Here is a 23,921-nt window from a genome sequence, read left to right as displayed (position 1 = left end):
GCCAAACATAAACAGGGAATGTGTGTGGCCACTGCCAGCAGGAATGTGAGAGCACTGTGTACAGCACCTCCACTAAATCCTCCCTCTGGAAAGCAAGCACTTCTGCCACATAGGCTGTAAAAGACATACCACAGCAAACCAAAAACCAGTCACATAATGTTCAAACTTTATTACTCTTTAGTTGATAAAGCGTGAGCTGAGCCTGCGCTGCTCACTGTAGGACTGTTGGTGTTTGGCTCAGGGCTGTATCACGTTTGTTCGTGTCAGACATCACAGGTAGATGGTAGCTAGAGCTGCCTTGCTGAATTTATACAGATAACCTGTGGGGAAACCAGGAGCCATTGCTAATGATATGTGGTGAAATACTTGTGCTGGTGTTCTTGGTTTCCAGGATTAGAATGTGCAGAAGCAGTGTGGTTGGGAGGAAATTGCAGTGTGCCTTCAGATGTGCTGGTCCTTGTTTTTTGAAGAGCACAGGTGACATCAAATAGTACTATCTGCTTAACTGATTTGCTTAGCTGTTTTAATTATTTCAGCTTTTGTAAAGGGCTAGCACACCGTAACTATCTGCTGCAAGTCCCTGACATGGGAAAACAACTTCAGGGACACAAGCAGCAATATCAGTATTCCTGGGGCAGTTTCATGGGTTAAGTGTAGGGGCTTTACATTGTTGACTGTGTTCCCTCAGGCAGCTCTGCCTGTGCTTGACCCTTGTGTAACTTAGCTGTGCATCAAACCCAGTTTAATCACAGTAATGAAAAATTGCTGCCTTCAACCGCCTTTCCCTGTACAAAGTTACTTTTAGCTGCTGCTACAATTCAGTTGCTGCTTTACTGGGGACATCCACATCAGCAGTTCTGTCAGGGAACTTCAGCCTTTTGAGGGCAGCAACTTCAGAACTGCTGTTTCAGTAGTAGGCATCAGAGTGGAGGCAGAGATGAGGATCTGAAATCTGGAAAAGGCAAAGTAGTAGGAGTGAATTCTTTAAGGGGGACAGGACACCCTCAGATTAAAACAGTGGGCTCTCCACTGAGGTACTTGCTACAAGGATTCCTGCTCTGCTGAAGAACAGTACCTGCAGATACCTGACGAACTGGTTTTGTTTCAGTATCACTTCTGCTATAGTAGCTGAACTCATCCTTGGGGTTTTAGGGCATGCAAAGGTAGTATCACTTGCCTTTTTTTAACCATTGGTTGTGGGGCTGCAGGCTGAACTAGGTCCGTTCCTTCATTGTATGTGTTGAACTGATAAGCTGCAGTATAGAGGGCTTGGGGACTGCTTAAGCTGGTACTGTCACCAGAACGTGTACTAAAACTGCAGTTTTTGTCAGGTTTCCAAGTGGCTGGTGTCCTGAGGGATGACCCTGATAGCTCCCAGCTCAGAGTGCACGGCAGCCTACTGAGCCTGTGCCTGTCATAGCTGCTGCTGAGGAAAGGACTGCTCTATGGCTGATCCTGCAGCCAGCCATGCATTTCCCAGCAAAGCCACTTGGCTTGGGTGGGTCCTGCCCACATGTGTAAGGTTTCTTATTTCACAGTGGCCCCCCTGCTGCCAGAGGGGCCAGGCTGTCCCGTGATGTGGGATTCTCACACATGCTGTTTGTTATTTTGTCCTTCTTTCCTTTCGTCCTACAAAGATTTAGGGAAGAGGGTGGGTGAGGGGGGAAACTCTGCAAGTCTTTGAAGCAACTTGACTTTTGATGATGAATTGCAGCAAAGAGCCTACACAAGGAAGGGAGACTTGTTTCTAACTTACTGATGTTTCTTTGTGAGAACAAATTTATAGCAGAGGGGGAGCAGCCTCTGAGGAGAATGCTGAATGGTAAAAAGGTTTCAAGCATTCTTTGATGTCACAGCCCTGGAGAAATACTAGAAGGCAGTGAGTGACAGACACTGTTTATTTATAAAATAAAGATCAGTTACCTGCTCTTGGCAAGAGCCTGTGACTAAGCTCCTGTTAATGACCTATTCATTAGAAAGGCCTGGAGCTGCACCTGGAGTTGCTGTTACAGCTGCCTGCTTGAAGGTAGCCTGCTTGAAGGTATTTCCAGCCATTAAGTCTTTCGATGCATCTCTGTGAAGCAGCACGTCTTTATCATGTTAGCTGAGAAAGCAACAACTTCTTACGTGTTGTGACATACAGGCCACTGTTACAGGAGGAAGCAGCAAGATGGAAATCACTTATGCACTCAGCTGAACAAAACAAGCCTGTGGCAGCCTCTTCTCAAAAATAGTATCTGACAGCATCACTGCTCTGGGCTGTCTTGTGTTTGGTAAAGGAAAGAGAAAACAGAAGCAAAATACCAGAGGAAGAAAAGGTTGAGACTGTTCATCCCAGAGTGTCTCTGAGGCTGAGACACATGTCAGGTCAGGACTGTCTGCTGACAGGTGATGTGCTTCAGGAGGCTTCTAGAAATCCAGAAGCTGTAAGGAAAGAGCAGCAAGCAAGTCACGACAGAGGTTGGGTTCTCAAAACAGCCCCCGAAAGGATGAGGATTAGACTGTTTCAGCTCATATCCTCATCCTACTCCCGTGCAGTTCAGGCCCACAGTTACATACCAGCTGTGGCAACACTTTCTCCAGCTGCTCCGTATCCACGCTGTTCAGGTCCTCTGCCTGAGCCTGCCGAGCTGCCCGTGCTGCCGCTTCTACAGTGAAAGAAAGGGAAGGGCAATGAGAGGGGCCTGGGAGCCGGCACTGCTGCGGGGAGGAGCGGGGCGGCCCGGCTGAGCCCGGGAAGCTGGCTCAGGGCTCCGGTGCTGCGGGAGGCAGCCGGAGGGCGGCCAGCTGCTCGGGGAGGCGTCGGAGCCCCTCGCCCCGAGGCTGGAGCGGGGCGGCCGGCGCGCTCACCTCGGACGAAGACCTTCAGGAACTCGGCCATCAGCAGCTGCGCGTCGGAGTTAACTGCAATGACAAGGGGTGAGGGGAGGCGGGGGCTTGGCCCGAGCAGCTCGGAGCCGCCCGCCGCCGCCGCCTCGGTACCTCGGGTCCTCCCGTCCCGGAAATGGAGGCGGAGAAGCCGATCCACGGTGTCCTGCACGGAGAGAGGAACGGATGAGCGGGGCCGGGGCCGGGACCGCGCCCGCCGCTCGGGGCAGCGCCCCGCGCCCACCCGGAGCAGCCGCACCTTCCTGAAGCCGCCGGCGCGGCCGCCGCCCTCCGCCATGGCCCGGCTCTCGGGGGCGCGCGGCGGGCGGGAGCGCGCGTGTGGCCAGGAGCACTTCCGGGCAGGAGTACGCGCCACCGGAGAGCGGTTCCGGGGGGAAACGCGCGTGGCCAGGGAGCGGTTCCGTGGGGCACGCGAGTGGGCATGGAACGGTTCCGGCGGGAACGGGCGCGGCCCGGAGCAGTTCCGGAGGGGACGCGCGTGGCCGGGAGCAGTTCCGGCGGGAGCGCGCGGCCATGGAGCGGCTGGGGCAGGAGTACGCGCGGCTGTGCGCGGCGGCGGGCGCGGCCCCGCAGGAGGCCGTGCTGCGGCGGCTGCGGGAGCCCGAGGCGGCGCGGGGCCGCCTGGATCTGGCGGCGCAGAGCCTGTCGCTGCAGACGTGCAGCGCGCTCGGCCGGCTGCTGCCCGGTGCTGCGCCCTTCGCCGCACTGGCGCTCGGCGACTGCGGCTTGAGCGAGGAAGGTCCGTGGGGGTGCCCGGAGTGTGGGGACGTGCCCGGAGTGTGGGGACGTGCCCGGAGTGTGGGGACGTGCCCGGAGTGTGGGGATGTGCCCGGAGCGGGGGGATGTGCCCCAGTGTGGGGATGTGCCCCAGTGTGGGGACGTGCCCGGAGTGTGGGGATGTGCCCCAGTGTGGGGATGTGCCCGGAGCGGGGGGATGTGCCCCGAGTGTGGGGATGTGCCCCAGTGTGGGGATGTGCCCGGAACGGGGGGATGTGCCCCAGTGTGGGGATGTGCCCCAGTGTGGGGATGTGCCCGGAGCGGGGGGATGTGCCCTGAGTGTGGGGATGTGCCCCAGTGTGGGGATGTGCCCCGAGAGGGGGGATGTGCCTGGAGGGCCGGATGTCCCCGCTCTCCCTCCGGCGGGGAGCGAGGTGGGTGCTGGGGCTCGTGTTTGAGGCCAGTGAAGGTGCCCGATCCGTGCCCGTGCGGGTGGTCGCGTACCCCTCCCTTCTCTCCCCTGGGCCAGAGCAGCTCTGCTTTTGTTGGCCATGGACAGACGGGACAATCTGGCCGGTTAAAGTGGCCGGCAGTGAGGGGGCAGCAAAGCATGTCTAAATGTGGACACCTTTGAACAGTCTCCTGTGCTGAAAGCTCAGGCTCACGATTTCCAGCAGCAGGGGCAGTTTACCAAGTAATTTGTTTATTGCAGCCACATCTCCCGAGCTGGCTGTTTAACAGGATGATATCCTGTCGGTTTAGGTAGAGGGTTTCGCAGGTTAAATAATTTTTTTTTTTTTTTTTTTTTTTTTTCTGCTTAGGTGTAAGACTTTTGTTGCATGGTCTTTGCTCCAACACCACAGTCAAATCTTTGGATCTGAAGGTGAGTCTGTTCAAATAGAATTAAGAGTGTTCTATGGTGGAGAAAGAAAACGGAGCATAGTCTTAATCAGAAATAGAACTGGGCAGTCCTGGCGCAGGATTGTTCAACCTGTTCAAGATGCATACTTCTGTAAGGTTTTCGTTCTCAAGTGACTTATTCCTTGACTTGTTAGCACCGTGTCACAGTTTTCTGAAGTTACTTTGCAGATCATCTTTAATCCCTGAGGTTCTTTTATTCAGTTATTCTATTTTGATAGGAAATTATTTCTATATACCTTTTGTAAGTTGCTGCTTGGGCAGATGAAGCATGTGTAGGCTTTTTTTGTGATTTCTGTATTGATCAGTGAGTTACTAGCTGTTCTACTTGTGTTTCTGTCTTTTGACTAGCCTGGGCTTTGAACTAAGCATCTGCCTTCAGATGTGATTGTCTGTCTACTGAGAGTGACTTTCTGTTTGTATTCCTGTGGCATACAGCTATTCCCTTGAATTTACAGTCACAAAGTGAATCATAATTTCCTTACTCATTTGTGCTAGTTTGAACAGTGCCCTTCTTAATGAAGTGTGTTAAAATAGTTATGCTTGTCTAGAATTGCCATTTTCTGTCCCATCGTGGCCCATGCTGATCCTGTGCTATTTTGTGATTTTTGCATGCTCTCAGTCATGGTGCCCTCGTAAGACCAGTGGTGCATATGGATTCACTCTTTCTCCAGGGTTTTTGATTTTGTGGAAGGCTGACTGATAGGTGAAAGAAGTGTTGATTGGACCACCTTGCCCGACTGAGATTGGCATTACGGCTGGGATGCATCTGGTGGTGGTTGTGGTCTAGGTGGATGGGGGCAGACTTAGCCTGCCGGTCACCTGGGGCTTCTGTTTCAGGGAAATAACCTGCGAACCATGGGAGCTCAGGCTTTGGGAAAACTTCTTATGCAGAACAAATCCATCAGGAGGTAAAAAATGCATCTGCCTCTCTTTGTGCTATTCATGCTGGATGGAGCACAACATTTGGAAAGGGTTGAGGGTGTTTTTTGTTGCGGTAGGAGGAATACCAAGTGGTGCAATTTCTTGGGGTGTGGGAAAGGCAAAGGCATGAAAACTGGAGGTGCTCTTTTGGTGGATGCTGGGCCCTGGCAGCATCCTGCTCTCTGAAACCCAGTCCATCCCAGAGCTGGGTGTTTGACCGGGTATACTGTGATCCATGTATCATTGCAGTTCATGCAGCTGTCTGTTTGCTCCACGAACAGTAATCCTGTCTGATTTCCCTAGGTTAACCTTAGAATGGAACAGCCTCGGCATGTGGGAGGAGGGCTTCTCCTTTTTTTGCCAAGGACTGAGAGCAAACAACTTTCTTCAGCATCTGGATCTGCGCAATAACCAGATTAACCATCAAGGGGCTGGAGAGCTGGCCATGGCACTGACACAAAACAGCAGCCTTCAGGAGCTGGGTGAGAGTTCTTTGCCCACATATACGTATATGCATGCAAACATACGTTATCTTCAGGTTTCTTGCCTCAGTTTCTTCCAACTGGTCGGTGTCATTTTCTGGTTCCTGTCAGTCTGGGAGTGCTTCACTGGCTTTGTGCAGGAGGAGGTCGCAACCCCATGGCCTTTGGAAAATGGGAACTGAAATTGTTATCTCTGGAACCAAAGCTGCACATGAAGAACTGTGTACTTGGAGCAGAACAGTCTTTAGTGGAGGAGGAAGTGTTTCCATTCTTTTTTGTGGTTGTTGTTGGCATGCATCGTGATGGACTCTTGATACTTAATTCACACTTGCTTTGTCCTTATATGGAATTTTGCTGGAATTTCCTTTAGGAAATGTGCCTTTTGTTGCCGATTCTTTCTCATCCACACATTCTGTCTGTGGAAGGAATGCTCATGAGAGCCAAATGTGAGATGCAGACTTGTGTAGATTTTCAACTGTCATGGTTTCTTGCAGTTTACTAAAGATTTGTCCTTGCCTTTCCTGCTTTGTTGCTTTCTCTCCCTCTCAATCGTCTTAAAATGGCCACAGTATTCATCTGTGTTTGTGCTAGGACCATCTGGGATTAGTTAACTGTGCCTGTAGATACGTGAAGAGCATGGGTTCTCCTGAGCCCTGCACTTTTCAGCAGATAGGTGACTGCCATGGTGAAAGTTTGCTTTCTGTGTAGATTTGCGATGGAATAACATTGGGCTTCTGGGTGGCCGAGCTTTGCTGAACTGCTTGCACAGCAACAAGACACTGAAGAGGCTGGAGCTGGCAGGGAACAATGTTCCTGGTGACATCCTGAAAGCTGTAGGTAAGTATGATGTGCGTACAGTAATGAATCACTTAAGTCCTTTCCCACTTCAGCACAGTTGCTGCTTTAGAAGGGCAGCCTCTTTCCCTCCCTTTCTCAGTAGCGTTTCCACAGTGCCCTGTGTCACTTCCTCTTGTCCTTTAGTGAGGGCTAGTCAAGTTAGAAGTGTCACTTTCAGAGTGACAGAGTGGAACAGCTTTCCTGAGGCTGGGGTGTTGATTACCCCCCCCACACTGCTCTCTTTGATCCCATCTCACCTTGTGATGGAAGGTGGGACTCTCTGCATGGGCCAGCCTGAGAAAGGCAACTGTCCTGGTGCATCTGATAGCCAGAGTCATCCTGAGTGCTGTGTCTTCCAGCAGTCCTTGCTTTTCTGTTGCTTTAGAAACTTGTGCATGTTCTCCTGCTCTCTCTGCATCAGAACAAGCCTTGAATCACAATCAAGACCGTGAGGCTATCCTGAGTGAGGCCCAGAATCAAGTGAACATCCTCAGCAAGGAGGTTTTGAGTCTGAAGGATGAGAAGAACAAGCAGGTCAGCAGATGTTGGCAGTTCAAATGGAGTAACTGGAATCCTTTGCTTTCCCTTGAGGTGCCCACAGAATACTCAGTGACAGTATTATTGTGCATCTGAAGTTGCATGTGCATTTTTTATGGGCAGGCACACAGCATGGTTTAGTACATTGAGTCTGTCTTCTGAGCTAGGTTGCCTACAAATCAAGTGACAGTATGAATATGGACACATAAGCACTCTGGATTCTGGAGGACTTCTGGTTATTTGTGCTTTCATTTCTTCTTTTGCAATTGGTTTGATATTTTCCAAATGGTGTAAACCCAGACATCTGTTTTTCCATCTGATGCCTCAGGATGCAGAGTCCTTCTAGCTGATGACATTATTCAGATGTGCTAATAAACCAGTCAAACTTCCAGTTTGCTTCCAGTAGAGTGGCTTGACATCTCTTCAGCTTCTGCTGGGAAGAGAAAGATGAGAAATGTAAAGGTTTGCAGCTGATGCAGTTCATTTTCTCACTGAATTTTGCCTTGCTCACAGTTCATGGATTTTGTGGATACTGTAGACAAACAGAAAGAAGAAAGAGCCAGGAGTGAGAAGTGAGTTACATTTCTAAATGTTTTCTGCTCTTTGATGGCAGAATTGAGCACTCTCCATTTCCTGGTAGAAATTATCCACCTTTTTTTTTTATTTTTTCCTTCCCGAATGCAGAATGTCTGCAGCACGAGTCAGCCAGCTGCAGGAAGCTTTGGATGAGCAGTACTCCATTATGAATTCACTGAAAACCAAGTATGGAGGAGGAAAACTGTCTTCCCACTGTGCTGTATAAGCAGTGCCGAACAGAGCTTCTAAGAAGGGGGATAATCTTGTAGGGTAGCTGGATTACTATTTTGATTAGTTCTGCAGTGATATCCAGAAATTACAGTCAGATCAAGCCTTTGGGTTTGCCACACTAGATATTTAGCCCGCTTTTAAGTAAAATTACAGTGCATTGGTATAAGAACAAGGGAATTACAGAAGGTGGGGAGAAAAAAAAAAAGATTGTGCAGATGGGATGGGGGCATGTTCCTTGCGTGGTTTACAGCTTGGCAGGAGTCTATCTGCTTTCCCTGGCACCTGACAGTGTTCTCTGGGAACCACTGCAGGTATGGAGGAGCCTGGCTTGGGAACATGAGGAAGAGGTGCTCAGAAGAAGTGTTTGGTTATGCAGAGCCATATGCACTTGTTTGGGTTTGACTTCAGACACTGCTGAGCCTGCCTAGTTGAGTTCTGCCAGGTAAAGGCAGCAGTGTTACCATGAAGTGATGTGGACATGTCTCTCTTGGACAGAGCAAGCAAATTGCTTCTGCTAGCCACGTTTAAAATCCTGTCTCTAATTTTAAACAACCTTGCAATGATATAAAATAGCCAGCTTTGTTCTGTGGGAGTAGGCAAGTCCTGGAGGGGCCTGGGCAGGGAAAAGGGCTCATGGAAGGCAATGCAGGGCAAATGCAATGGGCACCAGAGCACTGGGCCTGAGAAGTCCAGTTCATTGCAGATTCTGCTGCCTACAGAGGTCAGTGGTGTCCTTTTCCCAGAAGCAAAAAATGCCTCATTTATGTAGCCAAATTTCATTTACTGCAAGATGGACATTAGCAGCTTGTACCAGCTGGCATAGAAAGCTTGCTGCAGTATCTGTCTTGGAAAGGACTCCATAAAGTGCTTTTCTTTATAGGCTGCAGATGACTGAAGCTGCCCTGGCTCTGTCTGAGCAGAAGGTGCACAGCTTGGGAGAGCTGCTGAATGCCGTGAAACAGGAGCAGAACTCTGTGGCTGAGGGCCACTTCAGGGAGCTCCAGCAGCAAAAGCAGGTGAGCTAGATAAGTCCTAGTGATGTTTGAAAGCAGGACTATAGGTCATAACTGATTTGTGTAGATTTAGAGGATGCTGGATGCAATAGGGAAGCATGATTTTTACCACTTCTGGGTTGACTAAAGCCACCATGACCAAAATCCTTGTGTAAATTAGATAGGTAGCCAGGTGTGAAGGGAATTCCCAGTGTTCACAGGGTAAGTTGGGTTTAGGTGGGTGTGATGTTGGTTGGCATAGGTTGGTAGTGCAGGAATTAGGAATACAGGTTTTTAATTTTGACCCTGTTTGCAGGAAGGTGCTGATCGCGAAGGCAGGCTTTTGCATGACTTGTCTGCTGCCAGTGAGAAAAATCTGCTGCTGAGAAACCAGGTGGGAAACCAAGTCTAAGTCTGAGAAGTGGCACTTGAACATGTATAACATCTGCTCCATATATATGGTCTCTACTTTGATCCTTGGTTGGGTGTCTCTTCATTGTCCTGTACAGCCAACTTTCTATGCCAGTTGGAAAAGAAAAACCTTTGTGGTGGTAATTTCCTTATGTAGGTGGATGAGTTGGAGAGGAAGTGCAAAGTTCAGCAGGATCAGCTGTTCCAGGTAAAACAAGACTTGACCAACACAACAGCAGAGCTGAAGCTGCGGGCTGTGGAGGCTGAAGGTGAGTGGAGGAGTGGGCGCCTGTGGTTGCGATCATTGTTCCTGAGTCAACAGCACAGGCAGCCGAGGAGAAAAGGTTGGCAGAGAGTGTGAGAAAATATGAATACAGCTGTGTGGCAGGAATGTCAAAATTGTGATATGCCTGCTTTTCATCTGCAGAACGTCTGGAAATGGAGAAGAGAAGATTTAAACAAAGCCTTGAAGACATGGAATCCCTTCGGGTAAAAGAGGTAAGGATGAGGTTTCTGCAGCATCCTGATTAGTCTTTCTTTGGTCCTGACATACATCACCACTGGAGGCCATTGTTTACTGTCATGTGCCCTTAAAAAAGTTTAAAAGTTAGTGGGCTCAGATTTATTGTGGGAATAATGGGCCATTTCTTCAAGCAAAGCCTGACTGGAGATCACAAGACTTTCTATCTTTCAAGAGTATGGGCCAGAGTGGTATGTGATTCTACAAGGGAGGCTGGGAGGCTGGCCTTTGTGTTGGTCTGTGCACCTAGGTATTTACAAATAAGGAATATTTTCCTGCTTCTGAAATAGATACGTTTTAATGTTTTAATTCTTTATACACAAGCAGTCCTTTAACAGGGCTCAGCATGCTAGTTCCTTCTCTCTTATGTGTCAGAGGGGTTGTATCTGAGTGTGCACAGGCCAACAGACTACAACCAATTCTCTTTACAGTGTTTACTGAGGTTTGAAACCTCTCCAAAATAAAATTATACTAACAGATTTCTGTGAAAATATTGAAGTCCTTTAAGAAAAGACACACGCCAGGCAGATTTTACCAACATTACATCTAGAAAATGAATCTGTTGTGTTTTGTACCACTTAACCATGAGAGCTTGGACTCTGTCTTCCTTGTGGCCTGGGAAGGATCTCTGTCTAAAATTTTCCAGTTTCTAGAGGGCAGATTGTATCTGTATTACAGTTTCCTACTGAAGTTCTGGGGGAGGTAGGAATTTTTCTTTGCTGGTAGGTGGATTAGTGAGAGGATGAGTAGTCCTGCTGCTTGCTATGCCTGGAGATGGGAATGCTTTTCTGTCACTTGCTTGAATGGTTTCTGCTGCTTTGCAGGTTGATCGTATGGCTCAGCACATGGAGGCCAGTGAACGCTCCATGCACAACAGGATCCAGAGGCTGGAGGCCATCAGGATATCTCTGGAGGAGGTGAGAAAAAGTGCTCCAGGCATGTTTGATCACTCATATAGCAGTGCACAGAGAAAGCTGCCAGGAAAGCTCTGTGGAGTCTCCCACTGCAGACCTTTGTAGAGATTATCATGTGCTGTAAGGAGGAACAGAAAACAGCAGTATACCAGCTAAAATTATTTTTACTGCTTTGGACTAAGGAAGAAGGTTCCAAGGAGAAACTCGTTAATTCAGATTAGACAAAAATAAAGATTCCATTTTACATGGTTAGAGTCTTCCTAAGATTTGACTTCACAGGTTTCTCACTTTGTCCCAAGTAGTGTAGCATGTTTATGCATATCTATTTCCCCAGCTACATCCAGCACTGCTCTTTCCTATTCCCTTGTTTTGGAAAGCTTTGACCAATACTTATCCTCATATAACTGAAATTCACATCTAATTTAGATAGCAGTCTTGAAGTGAGGAAAGGTTTGTTATCTTTGCTTTTGCTGCCCCTGAGTGAGAAGGAGAGCTGTGTCATACTACAGCCTGTGACTGGAAACTGCTAGTGTTTTCTGGTCAGTGTTGCAGCAGTGCAGCTTCTCTGTTTGGAATGATTTTCCATGTTTCTGTGGCAGGAGCTGAGTCAAGTGAAAGCAGCTGCACTAACTGAGCGAGGACAGGCAGAGGAGGAGTTAATAAAAGTCTGGAGTCAGGCACGCTTGGAGGAGGTAAGGACAGGACTGTCTGTTCCCTCCTGCCCCTGTGGGAAGGAAGGGGTTTGGCTACCTAGTCTATGTTTCAGTTTTGGGGAGCTGCTAAGTAATTCCTCTCTGGGTTTCACTGACCCACAAATGATGTGATTGCTAAGGAAGGAGCCCTGAAAAGTCTAATTGGAATTATCTTCAGTAGTAACAGAACTGATGTGGACATCGTCATGGCAGATTTAATTTAAGTTGCCAACATCTGAAGACAGATGTTGATCCTTCTTTTTAATGGCAACTTTCATGAGGTGCTCCTGTTTCTCTGAACACAGAAATTTCTCCAGGTGGCTACTGCTGCTAGATAAATAAAGTCAGTGTAGTATTGAACTCAGTGAAAATGGCAATGAAGTTAATATCTTGTGAAAGAGAACAAGGGATGAAGAGAATACACAAGAACTATGAAAATATGTACTTATTTGTAATATCACGGAAGAACACGCTTCACTGACGTGAAATGCATCTGGTGTGGGACCCAGCAGTTGTTTAGCTGTGTGCAGTGGTGCTTCAGAGCCATTTCAGGTACAGAGGAAGGGAAGGTAGAGCATTGGTTGTAAACACTGGCAGTGGCATTGTGCATCTGCCAAGGACCTGTCTGTGTTTCTCAGTTTCTGTCAGTCTCCTCCCTGGCAAGAGGAAGTAGCTTGGAGTCACTCTTAAGTGCAAGGAGCACGGCTGTGTCCTGTGCTTGTCAGTGCCAGTTGACTCAATAAAGGGTTGGCTGCATTAGGAACAAAGAGGGGAGAATCTCTTCACAGGAATGCGGTGGGGCTGTTAAATTTTCATTTTCCTTTGTGTCTTACAGCAGCAACGACTAGAACACCTAGAAGAGAAGCTGCGGCTGATGACTGAGTCAAGAGATGAAGCTCAGAACTGCTGCCTTAAGCAAAAAGAAATGGTTGCAGAGGCCCAGGCCAAAGCCAAACATTTGAGCCTGTATGCTGATGGACTCAGGAGGAAGCTGGATGAACTTCAGCAGGTAGTTTGGACCGGAGTAGGGATAGTCACCACAGGGCCAGAACAAAATGCTGAAGTTGTTTGGTTGTTCATGGATTTGTCTTTGTGTGTCAGGACCTGGACAGTAAGGAAGAGGAGAAAGTGACAGAGCTAAATAAGGTGAAATTGGAGTTACAGGAGAAGATTGGGCACCTGGAGGCTGAACGTGCAGCCCAGGATAGGCTGAGAGAGAAGATTGCAGCTCTGGAAAGACAGCTGAAAGGTGATGGATCCTTTTATGCTTCTCAAATGCTAACTCTGAGTTATCCTGCCTTGGGCCTGAACTGAGCTGTGCTCACAGGTAGTGACAGAAAGTGCTTCCTGCCTGCCTGTACACCCGTGAGTTGTACTCTCCATCCACATGTATTTACAGGGATTCCTGTCCTCATTTTATAGAGACCAAGACTCAGATCACCACCCAAAGCTGCACAGCAAGCAAAGTGTTTGGATTTCCTGCACATGAGCTGTGCATGCTGTCTGTGCAAAACCTCTTGTGTTGTCTCATGCAGCTCCTTTTGTGTCCTTGTTGACTGTACCACTTCCATTGCCTTTGGCCTGTTCTTATTTATTCTAGGGATAATGGGATTTTCTTTACTAATGCTTCTTTTTCACAGCCCTATCCAGTAATCACCGTGAAGCACTGCTGGACAAGGAGGGTGAGATCTCTCTGCTGCTGGAGAAGCTGAGAATGAAGGAGGCTGAGATCTCCAGGATGAGGGAAGAGGAGGCCCAGAGAGCAAGTTTCTTGCAGAATGCCATCATGGCATATGTGCAGGGATCTCCCTTGGGAACCCATGGTTCTAGGAAATGAGAGCATGGCCTAAAGGATCCAAATACCTGCTGTCAGGGAAAGGGTGAGCAAATCAGGTACAACTCCTTCTTCCTAAATGGGACAGTTTTATCAGAGTGGGGTGACACAAAGGCTTGCAAACAGAGAAATGCTCTTGCTGTTCAGAAATCTTCCTCCTGACAGTGTAAAGGAGAAGAGAAAACAATGGTTCAGGCTTGTGGTCTGAGTACATGATGTGGAGCCCTGCCTGTGTAGGGGGGTTACTGGTTCCTGCTGGGGTTTGTATGTTCCCTGGCAGGGCCCTGCTGCAGCATTTGTTTGGATGCCAGGGCTGTTCACAGAGAAAGGTGAGAAAAAGCAGCAGGAATTTTTACAGTTCCCTCTGGGCTGGAGTAATTTGCCTTGCTAATGGGATCCTGAAACTGCTGGAAACACCAGGTATTATCTACCTGTGCTTTTTCACCCAGTGCTTACAGACAGAAGCAGTCTGATGGGGCCCTCTCTGGCTTTTTTACCATCCCTGCTGTGGCTCTGGCTGTATTGGTGGACAGTAGATACGCATTCAGCACAGACAGAAAGAGCTGTACCGAGGGCTTTGGGTGCAGTGCTGTCCTTGTGGGACAGCTGGGCTTTGGCAGTGGTTCTACTTCAAAAACAAGTGGCAAGGAAAGTGTGAGTGGGTGATTGGCTGTCAACATCTGTGCTTCTTCACTGTGAACTGCAGTCCTTAGCTGAAGATGTTGTGGCCAGTTGATATAGGAGTTTAGTTGTACTCTAGTAAATGACAAAACTGTTCTCCTGGGTTCTCAGGCTCCTGGAACTGTGCTGTGGCCTTAATCTGGAGAGGAGCGATGCTTCTGGTGTGACACCGGGGAGTTCCTTGTCAGAGCACAAAAGGGAGAAGGTGGTTCCTCTCCTGACAGCACAGGTCTTTGCATGACCTGGAGAAAGGGAAGAATTATGAGAGTCTGAATTGGGGAAAGTAGTTATTGTTGTCAGGCCAGCAATACTGAGCCTTGAGGGAGTTCTTCCTGTGAGTCTGGGGTGGGAACATATCTTACAGTACATATTTTAATAGCCACCTGGAAAATGAAAGTTTCTGTTGTTGACTGGTTGCTTTGTGTTCATGATTTTTTTATATTGGGTTTTGTTCTGCTTAATAAAGAACTTTTGCATTTTGCCATTAATGCTGAACAGTGGGAAACTGGATGTTTGGCTGATGTTGGGGGTGGGACCTTCTGCTGTGTTTCTCTCCTGAAGACCCTGTCAGCCTGTCCTGGAGCTAAAAGCTGTTGCAGGTGGGTAAGATGGCAATGATTTTGGTTCTGGACTAAGATAAAAGCAAGGAAACTGGGAAGCTGTTCCCTCGTCATAACGAAGAGAGCCTGTGGCAATCGCTTTGTCTGGGCTGCTGGGCGCGCCGCAGCCCCGCAGGTAAGGGGAAAGCAAAAACTGTTGTTTTCAGACAGGGCCAGTGCTGTGGGCACCTCTGTTCCCGGGGGTGCCTGGGGGGGAGCAGGGGGAAGCCAGAAGCCATCTTCCTGAAGGATTGTTGCTACTCCACCTTTGTTCTGCAGCAGCTCTGGGCAGATGACGCTGAACTGTGCAGCTACAACATAGCGAGGTTTTAAAGGTTTGGCCTCGGGCCGGTGGGTCCCAGTGCGGTAACGGGCCCGGGCAGCACCCGCCGCTTCTTTCGTGGGGCGCGGCCGCCGTTTCTCTGTCCCGGCCGGCGGGGGACACGGGCCCTGCTCGGTTTGGTTCGGCTCTACTCGGTTCAGTTCGACTGGGCTCTGCCCGGCCCTGCCCGGTTCGGTTCGCCCCTGCCCGGCTCGGCTCGGCTCGGCTCTGCGCGGCCCCGCCCCGCCCCGCGGGCGGTCACTGCGGCGCAGTCGCGGCGCCGCCATCGCGGGCAGATGCAGGCGATCAAGTGTGTGGTGGTGGGCGACGGGTGAGTCCGGTCCGGTCCGGCCGCGGCCCGGGCCCGCAGCCCCGCGGCGAACGGGCCCGGCGGCGCGGGCAGGGGGGAGGGCTGACCCGGGCCCGCGTCCGGGAGAGCCGCTCGGCCCGCGGAGGCCCCGCGCCCGCGGCGAGGCTCGGGCCGGCCTGGCTCGGGCGGGGCCGGCCCGGGGGCGGCGGCAGCGGGGCCGAAACGCGCTTGGGTCCCGGCAGGGAGCGGGGCCGAGCCGCCCGCGCACCCCTGCCCCGCTCCTTTCATGGCTCAGGAGCCTCGGGGCTGCCTGGGTAGCAGACTCTGCCTTCTCTTGCGTTTTATGTTTGCCTCCTTGTTGTTTTATTTAGGTGCCGGTATTTTGCTATTTTTCATTGTACCTGGTTGATTACTGACAGAGTCCTCCCGAAAATCTTGATGTTCGCAGGTTGCATATGTCCTTTTGTTGATTGTTCTGAGGTGAAATGCGTTGGTCTTTCTGATTTCACCATGTGCTCCTTGTCACCCTTTTTGCTTTTTTCTCTAGGCTCTTCCTAAATGCCTTTTTTAGGGAATACATCTGCCTGCAAGATGCAGGCATGCAGATTTTTGCTGCTTTGTAACTTTCCTAGCTCATCCTGCATATTTTTCCTCACAATTCCGGTTTACTTTTCTGATCACCACAGCTAGAACAGAGCTGAGGTCCTCAGACCTAAATGTGAACGGGTTTTAGGCAGGGACTAGACTTGCTTTTTCTCATGCATGCCGCCCTCTCAAATGCACATTTGCAGTGAAGCCTTCCAGGTTCCAGCCTGTGAGGGCTAAAGAAGGCAATAGGAGGAGGCACAGCCTTCTTGCAGAGGGGCGAGGAATTACTGGGAGCTCAGGATGTTGGAAATGGAGTTCAGCTCAAGGTTTACTATCATGTGTTTTGCCTTAAGACCAAACCAGCAGTGCAGACTAAAAGAAATTGGGAACATAGGTACACAGTTTTTGTGAATTACAAGCTTCCCTGTTTGGTGGGAAAGAGAAATCACAGTTCAGGAGGAAAGTTGGACTTGTCAATGTAGTAGTTCATGACAAAACTTCTTTCTTCTCAGAGCGAGGGAATCTAGTCCAGAGGAAAAGTTGTAGTAGTGGTTCATTCTCTCTGTGCTTTCTGTCATCCTGGTGTGTGCCGGGGACTGTCAGCTCGTCCTGTCTTATCTCAGTCTGGCTGCAGAGTTGGGTAGAGGATACCAATTTCTGCTAGCTTTCTGCTTCACCTAGGCACCTCACAGCCAGCTTTCACTGGCACTCACAGGCTTTTTCTGGAAGGTTGTCTGCAGTTCACAGCTTTCTCCATGATAAAGAGGGTGCTCACACTGCTGGTACTCCTCCATTCTGACAGTGAAGCTCTTGGTTTGGAAATCTGTGGCACTGGTTGAAGTCTGTGTGCTTATGCTACAGCCAGCCAGGCCTGGCCTGGCCCTTACCAGCTGCCACTGCTGGGCTGACCAATCCCACCAACCTTCAGCAAAGCCTTAAGTTGGTATTTTTATCCTTCACTGATCTTTTTCCAAACTGATAGTGGTCAGTTTTTAAGTCCATTTTTTAAAATGGGTTATTACTTTTTCTCCTTTCTATTCATTGGTACTGAACTCCTGTATGTGAGAAGCTTGAAGAATTCTGCATTGTTGCATGTTTTTTAACCTCAGTTTATCCATTTTGCTAAAATTACTATGCATCTGTTGAGCCCAGCACACAACCCCAATGTATTCCCTCTCTTGGTTTGTGGAACAACTTTTAACTGATGTCTTGCTGAGGGCTGAATGGGAAGGGAAAAGGAGAGCAGAGAGCAGGGTTAGGAAGTGCTCAGGCAAGGTGCACCTTTGAGTTCAGACCATGACTGTGACAACTGGAGAATTCCAGCCTGCAACAGGTTTGTTCTTTCACATGGTAACTTTTTACCACACCATGTATTTTTGGTGGGGGAAGGGTGAGTTTTACTGCCTTAGTGCTTCATGCTGTACCCTTTATGCTTGTCATTCTTACCCTCTGCAGAGCTGTTGGGAAGACCTGCTTGCTGATCAGTTACACCACAAATGCCTTTCCTGGAGAATACATCCCCACCGTGTAAGTAATGGCCTTAGGCTTCAGTTGCTTTTGATCTGTGTGGACATGTGTGTAGAAGTCGAGTTTGTATGTGAGGAGGTGGCTGTTGCAAATCAGACTGTGAACTTGACAGGTAAGGATGATGCTGTGTGTGTGAGGAAGGCAGACTGCCCCACTGGACTGTGCGGCAGTATCCTTTCCTGATTCACTGCCCCTTTGAATTCCGTATAGAGATGTGAAGGTCACCACAGAATTGTCACTGATGGGGACTCCTCATTGGCAGGTTTGATAATTACTCTGCCAATGTGATGGTAGATGGAAAGCCAGTGAACCTGGGCCTGTGGGATACAGCAGGGCAAGAAGACTATGACCGACTGCGGCCTCTTTCCTATCCACAGACGGTGAGTGCTGGGCTTGGACTGGCTTGGGACTGCTCCCTCTCAGCAGCAGGGTGGCTTCCAAGGACAGGCATGCTTCTTTCCTTTGAGGAAGGTCTGAGTTCCTGCAGCTACACCCATAATTCTGGTTGTTTAAGAAGTATCACAGCTGATTTTCTCCCAAGGCATTGTCCTGTTCTAGTCTCTTCTTTGTAATGGCCTTTGAAGAGTTATGGGTGTCCCGGGGAGGCTCAGGTGAATGGAATGCTGTAGGGCTGCTGTGCAGTGTAGCCAGTTGCATATTCCCATTCTCTCTCAGTAGGGCAGATCCCCATTGGGCTGTCCTAGGAGTGTTTCTGGGTGTAGCAGTTCCTAAGCAGCTGTGCTGCTGGTGAAGCCCTTAGCCCTGTTAAGATGTTTGATGCCTCAGACTCTTAACATGCAGAGCTCAGCATTGTGAAAGATTTAATCATACACTCAAGGTCCATCCTTCCCTCTCTGAATTAGTTTAACACCCTTAATGGGGAAAATTTTCTTAAACCCACAGCAGTCCTTGCTTGTGGGGAGGAGGTTGTCCTTTCTCAGGCTCCCTCTGCAGCCTCCCTACACTTTCTAGCTGTTTCTTTCTGCACAGCTGACCCTCTTGTTTCTGCACAGGATGTTTTCTTGATCTGCTTCTCCCTTGTGAGTCCGGCCTCCTTTGAGAATGTCAGAGCTAAGGTAAAGTATTCTTCTTCTGGGTGAAACAGTGGAAGAGAAGAACCAGTGATGCTCCCTGCCCCACCCAGCACCACACCTACAAGCCCAAAACTTCAAGCAGTAATGTTTTGGTGAGGGAAAATCAACAGTCTGCAGGTTTTAAGTGGGGCCTGCTTTTTTATTTGTGACTCCTTTGGCTAATTTGCTGCCTTTCTGAATCTATGTTGTAAGATAAGGGATGTCCTAGAAGCTGAAATACAGTTAAGGGCAGCACTGTGTGCAGAGCTGGCTGGCTGTGTCTGTCAGGATTCTGTGTCTCGGTGCCTTCACTATTGTATCTGCACCAGTCTCTTTCTGCAGAGCATATTAGAACTGTAGGCAACAGTGTCCTGTTCAGGTGTTGTCACCATGTCAGTAGTAAACCTCTTCATTCCCAGTAGTAGGAATGCATCCTCATGGTTATGGCCACTCCTGTAACCACTTTTCTTACCATGCCTCTGTGTTTCAGTGGTACCCTGAGGTCCGACACCATTGCCCAAATACACCTATTATCCTGGTGGGCACCAAGCTGGACTTGAGGGATGATAAGGACACCATTGAAAGGTTACGTGATAAGAAACTGGCCCCCATCACCTATCCCCAAGGCTTGGCCATGGCTCGGGAGATCGGTGAGTCTCACGAGCAGCAGATGTCCGTGGCACTGAACTTTGTGAGTGGGTGAGGGACAGTGGATGGTGGTAGAACTGGAGTTGAGCTGGAGCTCTCTTTCCCCAGGGTCGGTAAAGTACCTTGAATGCTCTGCCCTGACACAGCGGGGCTTGAAGACGGTGTTTGATGAAGCCATCCGGGCTGTGCTCTGCCCACCGCCTGTGAAGAAGCCTGGCAAAAAGTGTACCATGTTTTGAGGGCTGTGGCCTAGGTGTTGGCTCAGCATGCTGTCATCTTCTGACAGATTGCATATTAAGCTGGGTGTTTCTGAAGGGGGCTGGGATGTGTAGGGCCCTTCATCATGTACGAAGTCAGTGTTTTTTAAATGTCTCTTTGATTTAACGTCAGTGTTGATGTGAAGGGGCAGTGGGGACAGGAGACCAGCTGGGGACTATACAGCCCCCAGGGGAGGTACAGTGGGGAAGGCAAGGTAGCTCCTTCTGGCAACAAGCTGTTTTGGCTCTCCTGAACTCCAAGTGCAAAGGGCTGAGACATCCATCCTGTTCAGGAAACACCTATTTTCAGCCTGCAGGTGAAACAGGTGGTGAACATCCTGGTGGGAGTGGGGAGGGAGCTGATTTCAATAGTGCTGAAAGACAAGAATAGCTGGGAGGGTGGTAGTCTCTCCTTATCCAGCCTGCTGTGGCTAACAATTAAAAAACTGATGCTCTAGCAGAATGTTCTTGAGACTGTTAAAGAAATCATAACCAGCCCTGGAAGGGGTCAAAGTAAATGAGAAGCTGAAAAATTAATCATTAGGTGCTTTATTGGGTACTAGCCAAACTCTCTGAGTGAAACAGCTCTGTGCAATCAATGCATTTGCCTTTTTGTGTGTGCACACCTTACATGGTGCTGCTACCCCCCATTAGTCTTTAGCAGGGCCTCCCCCCAAAATCCAGTCTCTGCAGAGCAGGGCTGGGGTTGTTGCCTCTATTTTTTTTTTTTTTTTCTACTAAAGACAACAAAGGAAGCAATGAGGAGTCTGCTAACTTCTTTCCCTTCCCACTGAAAATGCAGAGACTCTGGATTTGGATGGAACAGGGAGAGCTTCTGAAGGGTTGGGGGGGAACAGGGTTGGAAGAAAGGTCCAATTTCTAATCATCATGTAGAGTGACAAGATAAAACCTTATTTGGTGCAATAAACATTCTCCATGAAGGTGTATGTGAGCTTTATTAATATAGCAGCTTTGCAGTTGATTTTCTGCCTCACTTCTAATACAGTCTTCAGCCCTCCTGCCCCTCCAGCAAGAAGTCTGTATCATTATTTTCTATCCAGTTTACATCTAGGCAGTATTCATATGAAAATTGAGGCCAGGTGTGAAACGCAGGTTTCATCTTAGGAGACAAGAAAGCCCCCATCAATCATCAGTGAGCTGCCAGTTGTCATAGCACTCTTGTCACTCAGCAGGAAGAGAATGCTGTTCACCACATCATCCACCTCTGCAATCAAACACAGGGAAGATCTGATGCCCACCTCAAATTGTACCAGAAAAACAAGCACCTAAAAAGGTCTGTCTTTGACCTCTACAGGTAATTAGAGCTGGAAAGTGTTTCTGCCTTCTGTGCTTGATTAAGTGTCTGGGACAGTGTGGCTGAGAGCTGGACATCAAAGTGTCCTTGTGATCAAATGGTGCTTAGGTCACAGCAAACACCCAGTCAGGTTTATGAACAAGAGAGTAATTTCATTTCACTTGTCCCAAGATGAGAAGGGTATAGAAAAAGTGAGAAGAGGGTTGATTCTCATCCTGTCCTGATCAAATACTGCAGGAATTCAGCCAAAAGGCATTCAGCAGAGATGTCACTTTGCCCAAAAATCTGCAACTTCAGGCTGTGATGTCAGTGAGAAGAAAGGCTTGGAGAAAACAGGAGCATGGCCTGGGGAGAGAACTACATCACTGACCTGCAAATTTTCCCAGGGGAATCCGATTAATCATGGCAGCAGATTTCTGAGGGTCACTCCAGTTAATTCTTCCCATGTCAGTCATAACGACGGTGGGGTTCACAGTGTTCACCCTAATCTGGGACCAACAACAAACAATCTAACCCAACTGCTGTGGTTGTGCTCAGGCCCAGCTTTCGCACTTTTCTCTCACAGACTCCTACCTTGTGGGGTCCCAGTTCCATTGCCATTACTTTGCTCAGCATATCCAAAGCACTTTTTGTGGAACCTTTAAGAGAAGGGAAGAAGAAGTATTTAACTGCATAGCTCCTGGTCTGGAACACACAGGCATTTCACTGCCCAAAACTAGCAGCTTGGTCACCATGGGTCTCCAGCTGCTTGAAACTGAGAGAGGCCGTGCTAAAGCTGCACACACTTACAGTAAACAGCATGGTCCCTCAGGGCACGCTTCGAGGCCTGGCTGGAGACGTTCACAATAGCCCCTTGCACCCCCTGTGCAATCATCTGCCGAGCAACTATCTGGGAGGGGGGAGGAGGGGGAAAAAAAAAACCAAGAGGAATGCCAGAATCTTAACAAGAGAAATCATTACTTCACTCCATAGGAATCTTTCTGGGCTATTATGGTAGACCAAAGAACAAAAACATCTGGAGGAAGCAAGTCCTCACTGCCTCCTGCTTACAAGAGAATCAAAGCAAGAGTGTGAAGGAGTTGTTCATCTAGTTTGTCAGATTGACTTTGGACTGCAGTTCTTTCAGTCCCCACAGTGGGCACATACCCCTGCTATGTACAACAGTTTAGTCACTGCTGTTCGTGGAGGCAGCTGCAGTGACAGTTCTATCCTCACCTGGGAAACATGAAGCACAGCCCCAAAATTCACATCAAAAGACCTACAAATAAATCAGACTTAAGTTACAAAGTTGTTGTAACCCAGCCCAGAGAGTTGTTCTGGGCGGTAGCAGAGGACAAGTGCTCCTGGTCTTTTGGAAACACTGGTGATAATCTAGGACATGGACAGAAATGCCAAGTTGTCAGGAGAACCAGAATGGTCAGGTAGGATCTCAGCAATGAACTGGAACCATCCATTGGCTGCAAGCCTGTCAACGTGTGGGGAGGTGCAGGCAATGCATCAGGCACATATTACACAGGACTCTGCTCTTACCTAATGGAATTCCTCTGTCAAAATTTAAACAGAGCCCTGGGCCTCAGCCAGGGCAGATGACTCTTGGGTCAAGCAAACCTTTCACACAGATTTATAAAGCAAAGCTGGTGTAACGTGGGTAGAGGCAGCATTTCTTCTGTTTGCCACATCGTGCTTCCTTTTGGGCTTCCACCTGCCAGTTCTGCAGAATGATCTTAGAAGAATCCATACATTGTATGTTCTAGTCACAAACCTTTATTATAAACAGGTACTTTTAACATAGGGACACAGCATGACCTATTTTCTTAGAAGGACGTGGGCTCAAGATAGCCTGTATCCTAAAGCATACTCACAACAAAACTCTGGAGCTTTTAATAGAAAAAAGATGTCATGTTATTGTAGTTAGCAAATTTAATTTCCCACCGTGACCATTTTTTGCTTCCTTACCTGGCTTTGATGTCTCTATTTCTGAATTGTCTTAGCAACAACTGCCTTTCAGTTTACCCGAGCTGGAACTAGAGTGGAAGCTCTGAGCTTGGTGAGCAGCAAAGGCACTCTGCTCCCATGCCATGCAGGTGCACCCCCCCCGTTCCGGAGGTGTCACTGCAGGTCCCAGTTACTTAGGAATGGATGTAAGAGCCAGTGCTTTGCTTCCTTTGGCTGTTCAAGGGGTGAAAGGTGATGATGTAAAGAATGAAAAAGTGAAGCAAAAGGACATATGCAGTAACAATCGACCAACACTGGGCATTGCTGGAAGGGTGCACGTCAGCCTGTCTGGTGTTTGTACAGCAGTTGCTGTCTTTGTTCTTTCCTGCTACTTCCCCTCTAAAAACACCCTTTTCTGGAAAGCTCTGCCGCCGTTTTTAACGTTCGCAGCCTTGGCGGGCATGCTCGGCGCCGGAGCTCGCCGTGGAGCTGCGCTCCGGTGCGGGAGCCGCCGGGGGCCGGGGCGGGCACTCACCGCTGCAGGGCCGAGCGCGTCACCTGCAGGAACGGCTGCAGCTCCGCCACCGCCGCGTTGTTCACCAGCAGCTCGAACGGCCCCGCCGCGCCCACCGCCGCCTCCACGGCCTCCCAGTCCGCCAGGTCCAGGCAGAGCGGCTCGATGCCCGGGCACTGCGGCGAGGGCGGCCGCGGTGGGAGGGAGGCCGCGAGCGAGCGCGGGGGCGCGGTGCGGGGTTGGGGGGGCAGCAGGAGGGGTCCGGTACCTCCCGCTTCAGGCTCTCCAAGTCCGCTGCCGTTCGGCTCAGCGCGGTCACCCGGGCCCCGGCCTTGCTCAGCGCCACGGCCACGGCGCGACCGATCCCTGCGGGGACACGGCGTTAGACGCGGCCCGGCCCGGCCCCTGCCCTCGGCCCTCCGCCCGCGGTCACCTTTGCCGGCCCCGGTCACCAGGGCCCGCCGTCCGCGGAAGCTGAGATGCGGCTCCATGTTTCGGCTGGACTGTGACCGGGCCGGGGCGGGGCCGAGCGGAGAGGGGACCGGGCGGGGCCGAACGGGGAGGGGCGGGGCCGAGCGGAGCGGGGACCGGGCGGGGCCGAACGGGGAGGGGCGGGGCCGGACCGGGGAGGGGCGGGGCCGAACGGGGAGGGGCGGGGCCCCATAGCGCGGCACAGCA

General features: G+C 49.8%; 4 protein-coding genes across 10 annotated transcripts; 2 read left to right on the top strand and 2 right to left on the bottom strand.

The window, feature by feature from the left end:
- Positions 1 to 149: 149 nt before the first annotated feature.
- On the bottom strand, positions 150 to 3,406 carry CENPX (centromere protein X). Of its 4 annotated transcripts, none has more exons than XR_008841788.1 (6): positions 3,128 to 3,406; positions 2,983 to 3,034; positions 2,851 to 2,904; positions 2,560 to 2,648; positions 1,924 to 2,424; positions 150 to 952 (listed from the first exon to the last, which is right to left on the bottom strand). XR_008841788.1 is itself a non-coding variant. In XM_056505955.1 (5 exons), exons 1-5 carry the CDS (start codon positions 3,164 to 3,166, stop codon positions 2,410 to 2,412), a joined length of 249 nt encoding a protein of 82 aa, XP_056361930.1. In that variant the 5' UTR covers positions 3,167 to 3,406; the 3' UTR covers positions 1,881 to 2,409. The 4 variants fall into 4 exon arrangements, 1 of the variants encoding a protein (XP_056361930.1); XR_008841790.1 differs by having other exon boundaries at positions 2,305 to 2,424; XR_008841789.1 differs by lacking the exon at positions 150 to 952 and having other exon boundaries at positions 1,881 to 2,147; positions 2,305 to 2,424.
- LRRC45 (leucine rich repeat containing 45) lies at positions 3,373 to 14,648 on the top strand. Of its 2 annotated transcripts, XM_056505940.1 has the most exons (18): positions 3,373 to 3,628; positions 4,428 to 4,489; positions 5,365 to 5,435; positions 5,752 to 5,930; positions 6,639 to 6,767; positions 7,189 to 7,301; positions 7,818 to 7,876; positions 7,989 to 8,066; positions 8,992 to 9,127; positions 9,420 to 9,497; positions 9,672 to 9,783; positions 9,942 to 10,012; positions 10,859 to 10,951; positions 11,548 to 11,640; positions 12,476 to 12,649; positions 12,742 to 12,889; positions 13,281 to 13,520; positions 14,267 to 14,648. In XM_056505940.1, exons 1-17 carry the CDS (start codon positions 3,403 to 3,405, stop codon positions 13,475 to 13,477), a joined length of 2,019 nt encoding a protein of 672 aa, XP_056361915.1. In that variant the 5' UTR covers positions 3,373 to 3,402; the 3' UTR covers positions 13,478 to 13,520; positions 14,267 to 14,648. The 2 variants fall into 2 exon arrangements, with proteins under 2 accessions (XP_056361915.1, XP_056361916.1); XM_056505941.1 differs by lacking the exons at positions 3,373 to 3,628; positions 5,365 to 5,435 and having other exon boundaries at positions 4,430 to 4,489; positions 14,267 to 14,632.
- A 523-nt stretch (positions 14,649 to 15,171) lies between these two features.
- On the top strand, positions 15,172 to 20,431 carry RAC3 (Rac family small GTPase 3). Of its 3 annotated transcripts, XM_056505953.1 has the most exons (7): positions 15,348 to 15,407; positions 15,758 to 17,307; positions 17,430 to 17,501; positions 17,764 to 17,881; positions 18,515 to 18,577; positions 19,065 to 19,224; positions 19,331 to 20,431. In XM_056505953.1, exons 4-7 carry the CDS (start codon positions 17,789 to 17,791, stop codon positions 19,459 to 19,461), a joined length of 447 nt encoding a protein of 148 aa, XP_056361928.1. In that variant the 5' UTR covers positions 15,348 to 15,407; positions 15,758 to 17,307; positions 17,430 to 17,501; positions 17,764 to 17,788; the 3' UTR covers positions 19,462 to 20,431. The 3 variants fall into 3 exon arrangements, with proteins under 3 accessions (XP_056361926.1, XP_056361928.1, XP_056361927.1); XM_056505951.1 differs by lacking the exon at positions 15,758 to 17,307 and having other exon boundaries at positions 15,172 to 15,407; XM_056505952.1 differs by lacking the exon at positions 15,348 to 15,407 and having other exon boundaries at positions 15,592 to 17,307.
- Positions 20,417 to 23,906, bottom strand: DCXR (dicarbonyl and L-xylulose reductase). The gene is made up of 8 exons (XM_056505948.1): positions 23,677 to 23,906; positions 23,512 to 23,609; positions 23,265 to 23,419; positions 22,010 to 22,052; positions 21,584 to 21,683; positions 21,368 to 21,432; positions 21,165 to 21,282; positions 20,417 to 20,704 (listed from the first exon to the last, which is right to left on the bottom strand). Exons 1-8 carry the CDS (start codon positions 23,732 to 23,734, stop codon positions 20,601 to 20,603), a joined length of 741 nt encoding a protein of 246 aa, XP_056361923.1. The 5' UTR covers positions 23,735 to 23,906; the 3' UTR covers positions 20,417 to 20,600.
- Positions 23,907 to 23,921: the final 15 nt, after the last annotated feature.

Source organism: Oenanthe melanoleuca, chromosome 18 (genome assembly GCF_029582105.1).
Source record: "Oenanthe melanoleuca isolate GR-GAL-2019-014 chromosome 18, OMel1.0, whole genome shotgun sequence".
Classification (NCBI taxonomy): domain Eukaryota; kingdom Metazoa; phylum Chordata; class Aves; order Passeriformes; family Muscicapidae; genus Oenanthe; species Oenanthe melanoleuca.
This window is presented reverse-complemented; position numbering and strand designations above follow the sequence as displayed.

What these genes read in the sequence shown, in the direction of transcription:
- RAC3 (XM_056505951.1), top strand. Translation starts at nt 15,373, where the DNA reads ATGCAGGCGATCAAGTGTGTGGTGGTGGGCGACGG. An exon ending in TGTGTGGTGGTGGGCGACGG is followed by an intron (nt 15,408 to 17,429) that starts GTGAGTCCGGTC and finishes TACCCTCTGCAG; the next exon opens with AGCTGTTGGGAAGACCTGCT. An exon ending in GGAGAATACATCCCCACCGT is followed by an intron (nt 17,502 to 17,763) that starts GTAAGTAATGGC and finishes CCTCATTGGCAG; the next exon opens with GTTTGATAATTACTCTGCCA.
- DCXR (XM_056505948.1), bottom strand. Translation starts at nt 23,734, where the DNA reads ATGGAGCCGCATCTCAGCTTCCGCGGACGGCGGGCCCTGGTGACCGGG. An exon ending in TGGAGAGCCTGAAGCGGGAG is followed by an intron (nt 23,420 to 23,511) that starts GTACCGGACCCC and finishes CCCTCGCCGCAG; the next exon opens with TGCCCGGGCATCGAGCCGCT. An exon ending in GAGGGACCATGCTGTTTACT is followed by an intron (nt 21,433 to 21,583) that starts GTAAGTGTGTGC and finishes CTTCTCTTAAAG; the next exon opens with GTTCCACAAAAAGTGCTTTG.
- CENPX (XM_056505955.1), bottom strand. Translation starts at nt 3,166, where the DNA reads ATGGCGGAGGGCGGCGGCCGCGCCGGCGGCTTCAGGAAG. An exon ending in GCGCCGGCGGCTTCAGGAAG is followed by an intron (nt 3,035 to 3,127) that starts GTGCGGCTGCTC and finishes CTCTCCGTGCAG; the next exon opens with GACACCGTGGATCGGCTTCT. An exon ending in CCGGGACGGGAGGACCCGAG is followed by an intron (nt 2,905 to 2,982) that starts GTACCGAGGCGG and finishes TTGTCATTGCAG; the next exon opens with TTAACTCCGACGCGCAGCTG.
- LRRC45 (XM_056505940.1), top strand. Translation starts at nt 3,403, where the DNA reads ATGGAGCGGCTGGGGCAGGAGTACGCGCGGCTGTGCGCGGCGGCGGGC. An exon ending in TGACATCCTGAAAGCTGTAG is followed by an intron (nt 6,768 to 7,188) that starts GTAAGTATGATG and finishes TCTCTGCATCAG; the next exon opens with AACAAGCCTTGAATCACAAT. An exon ending in AGGATGAGAAGAACAAGCAG is followed by an intron (nt 7,302 to 7,817) that starts GTCAGCAGATGT and finishes CCTTGCTCACAG; the next exon opens with TTCATGGATTTTGTGGATAC.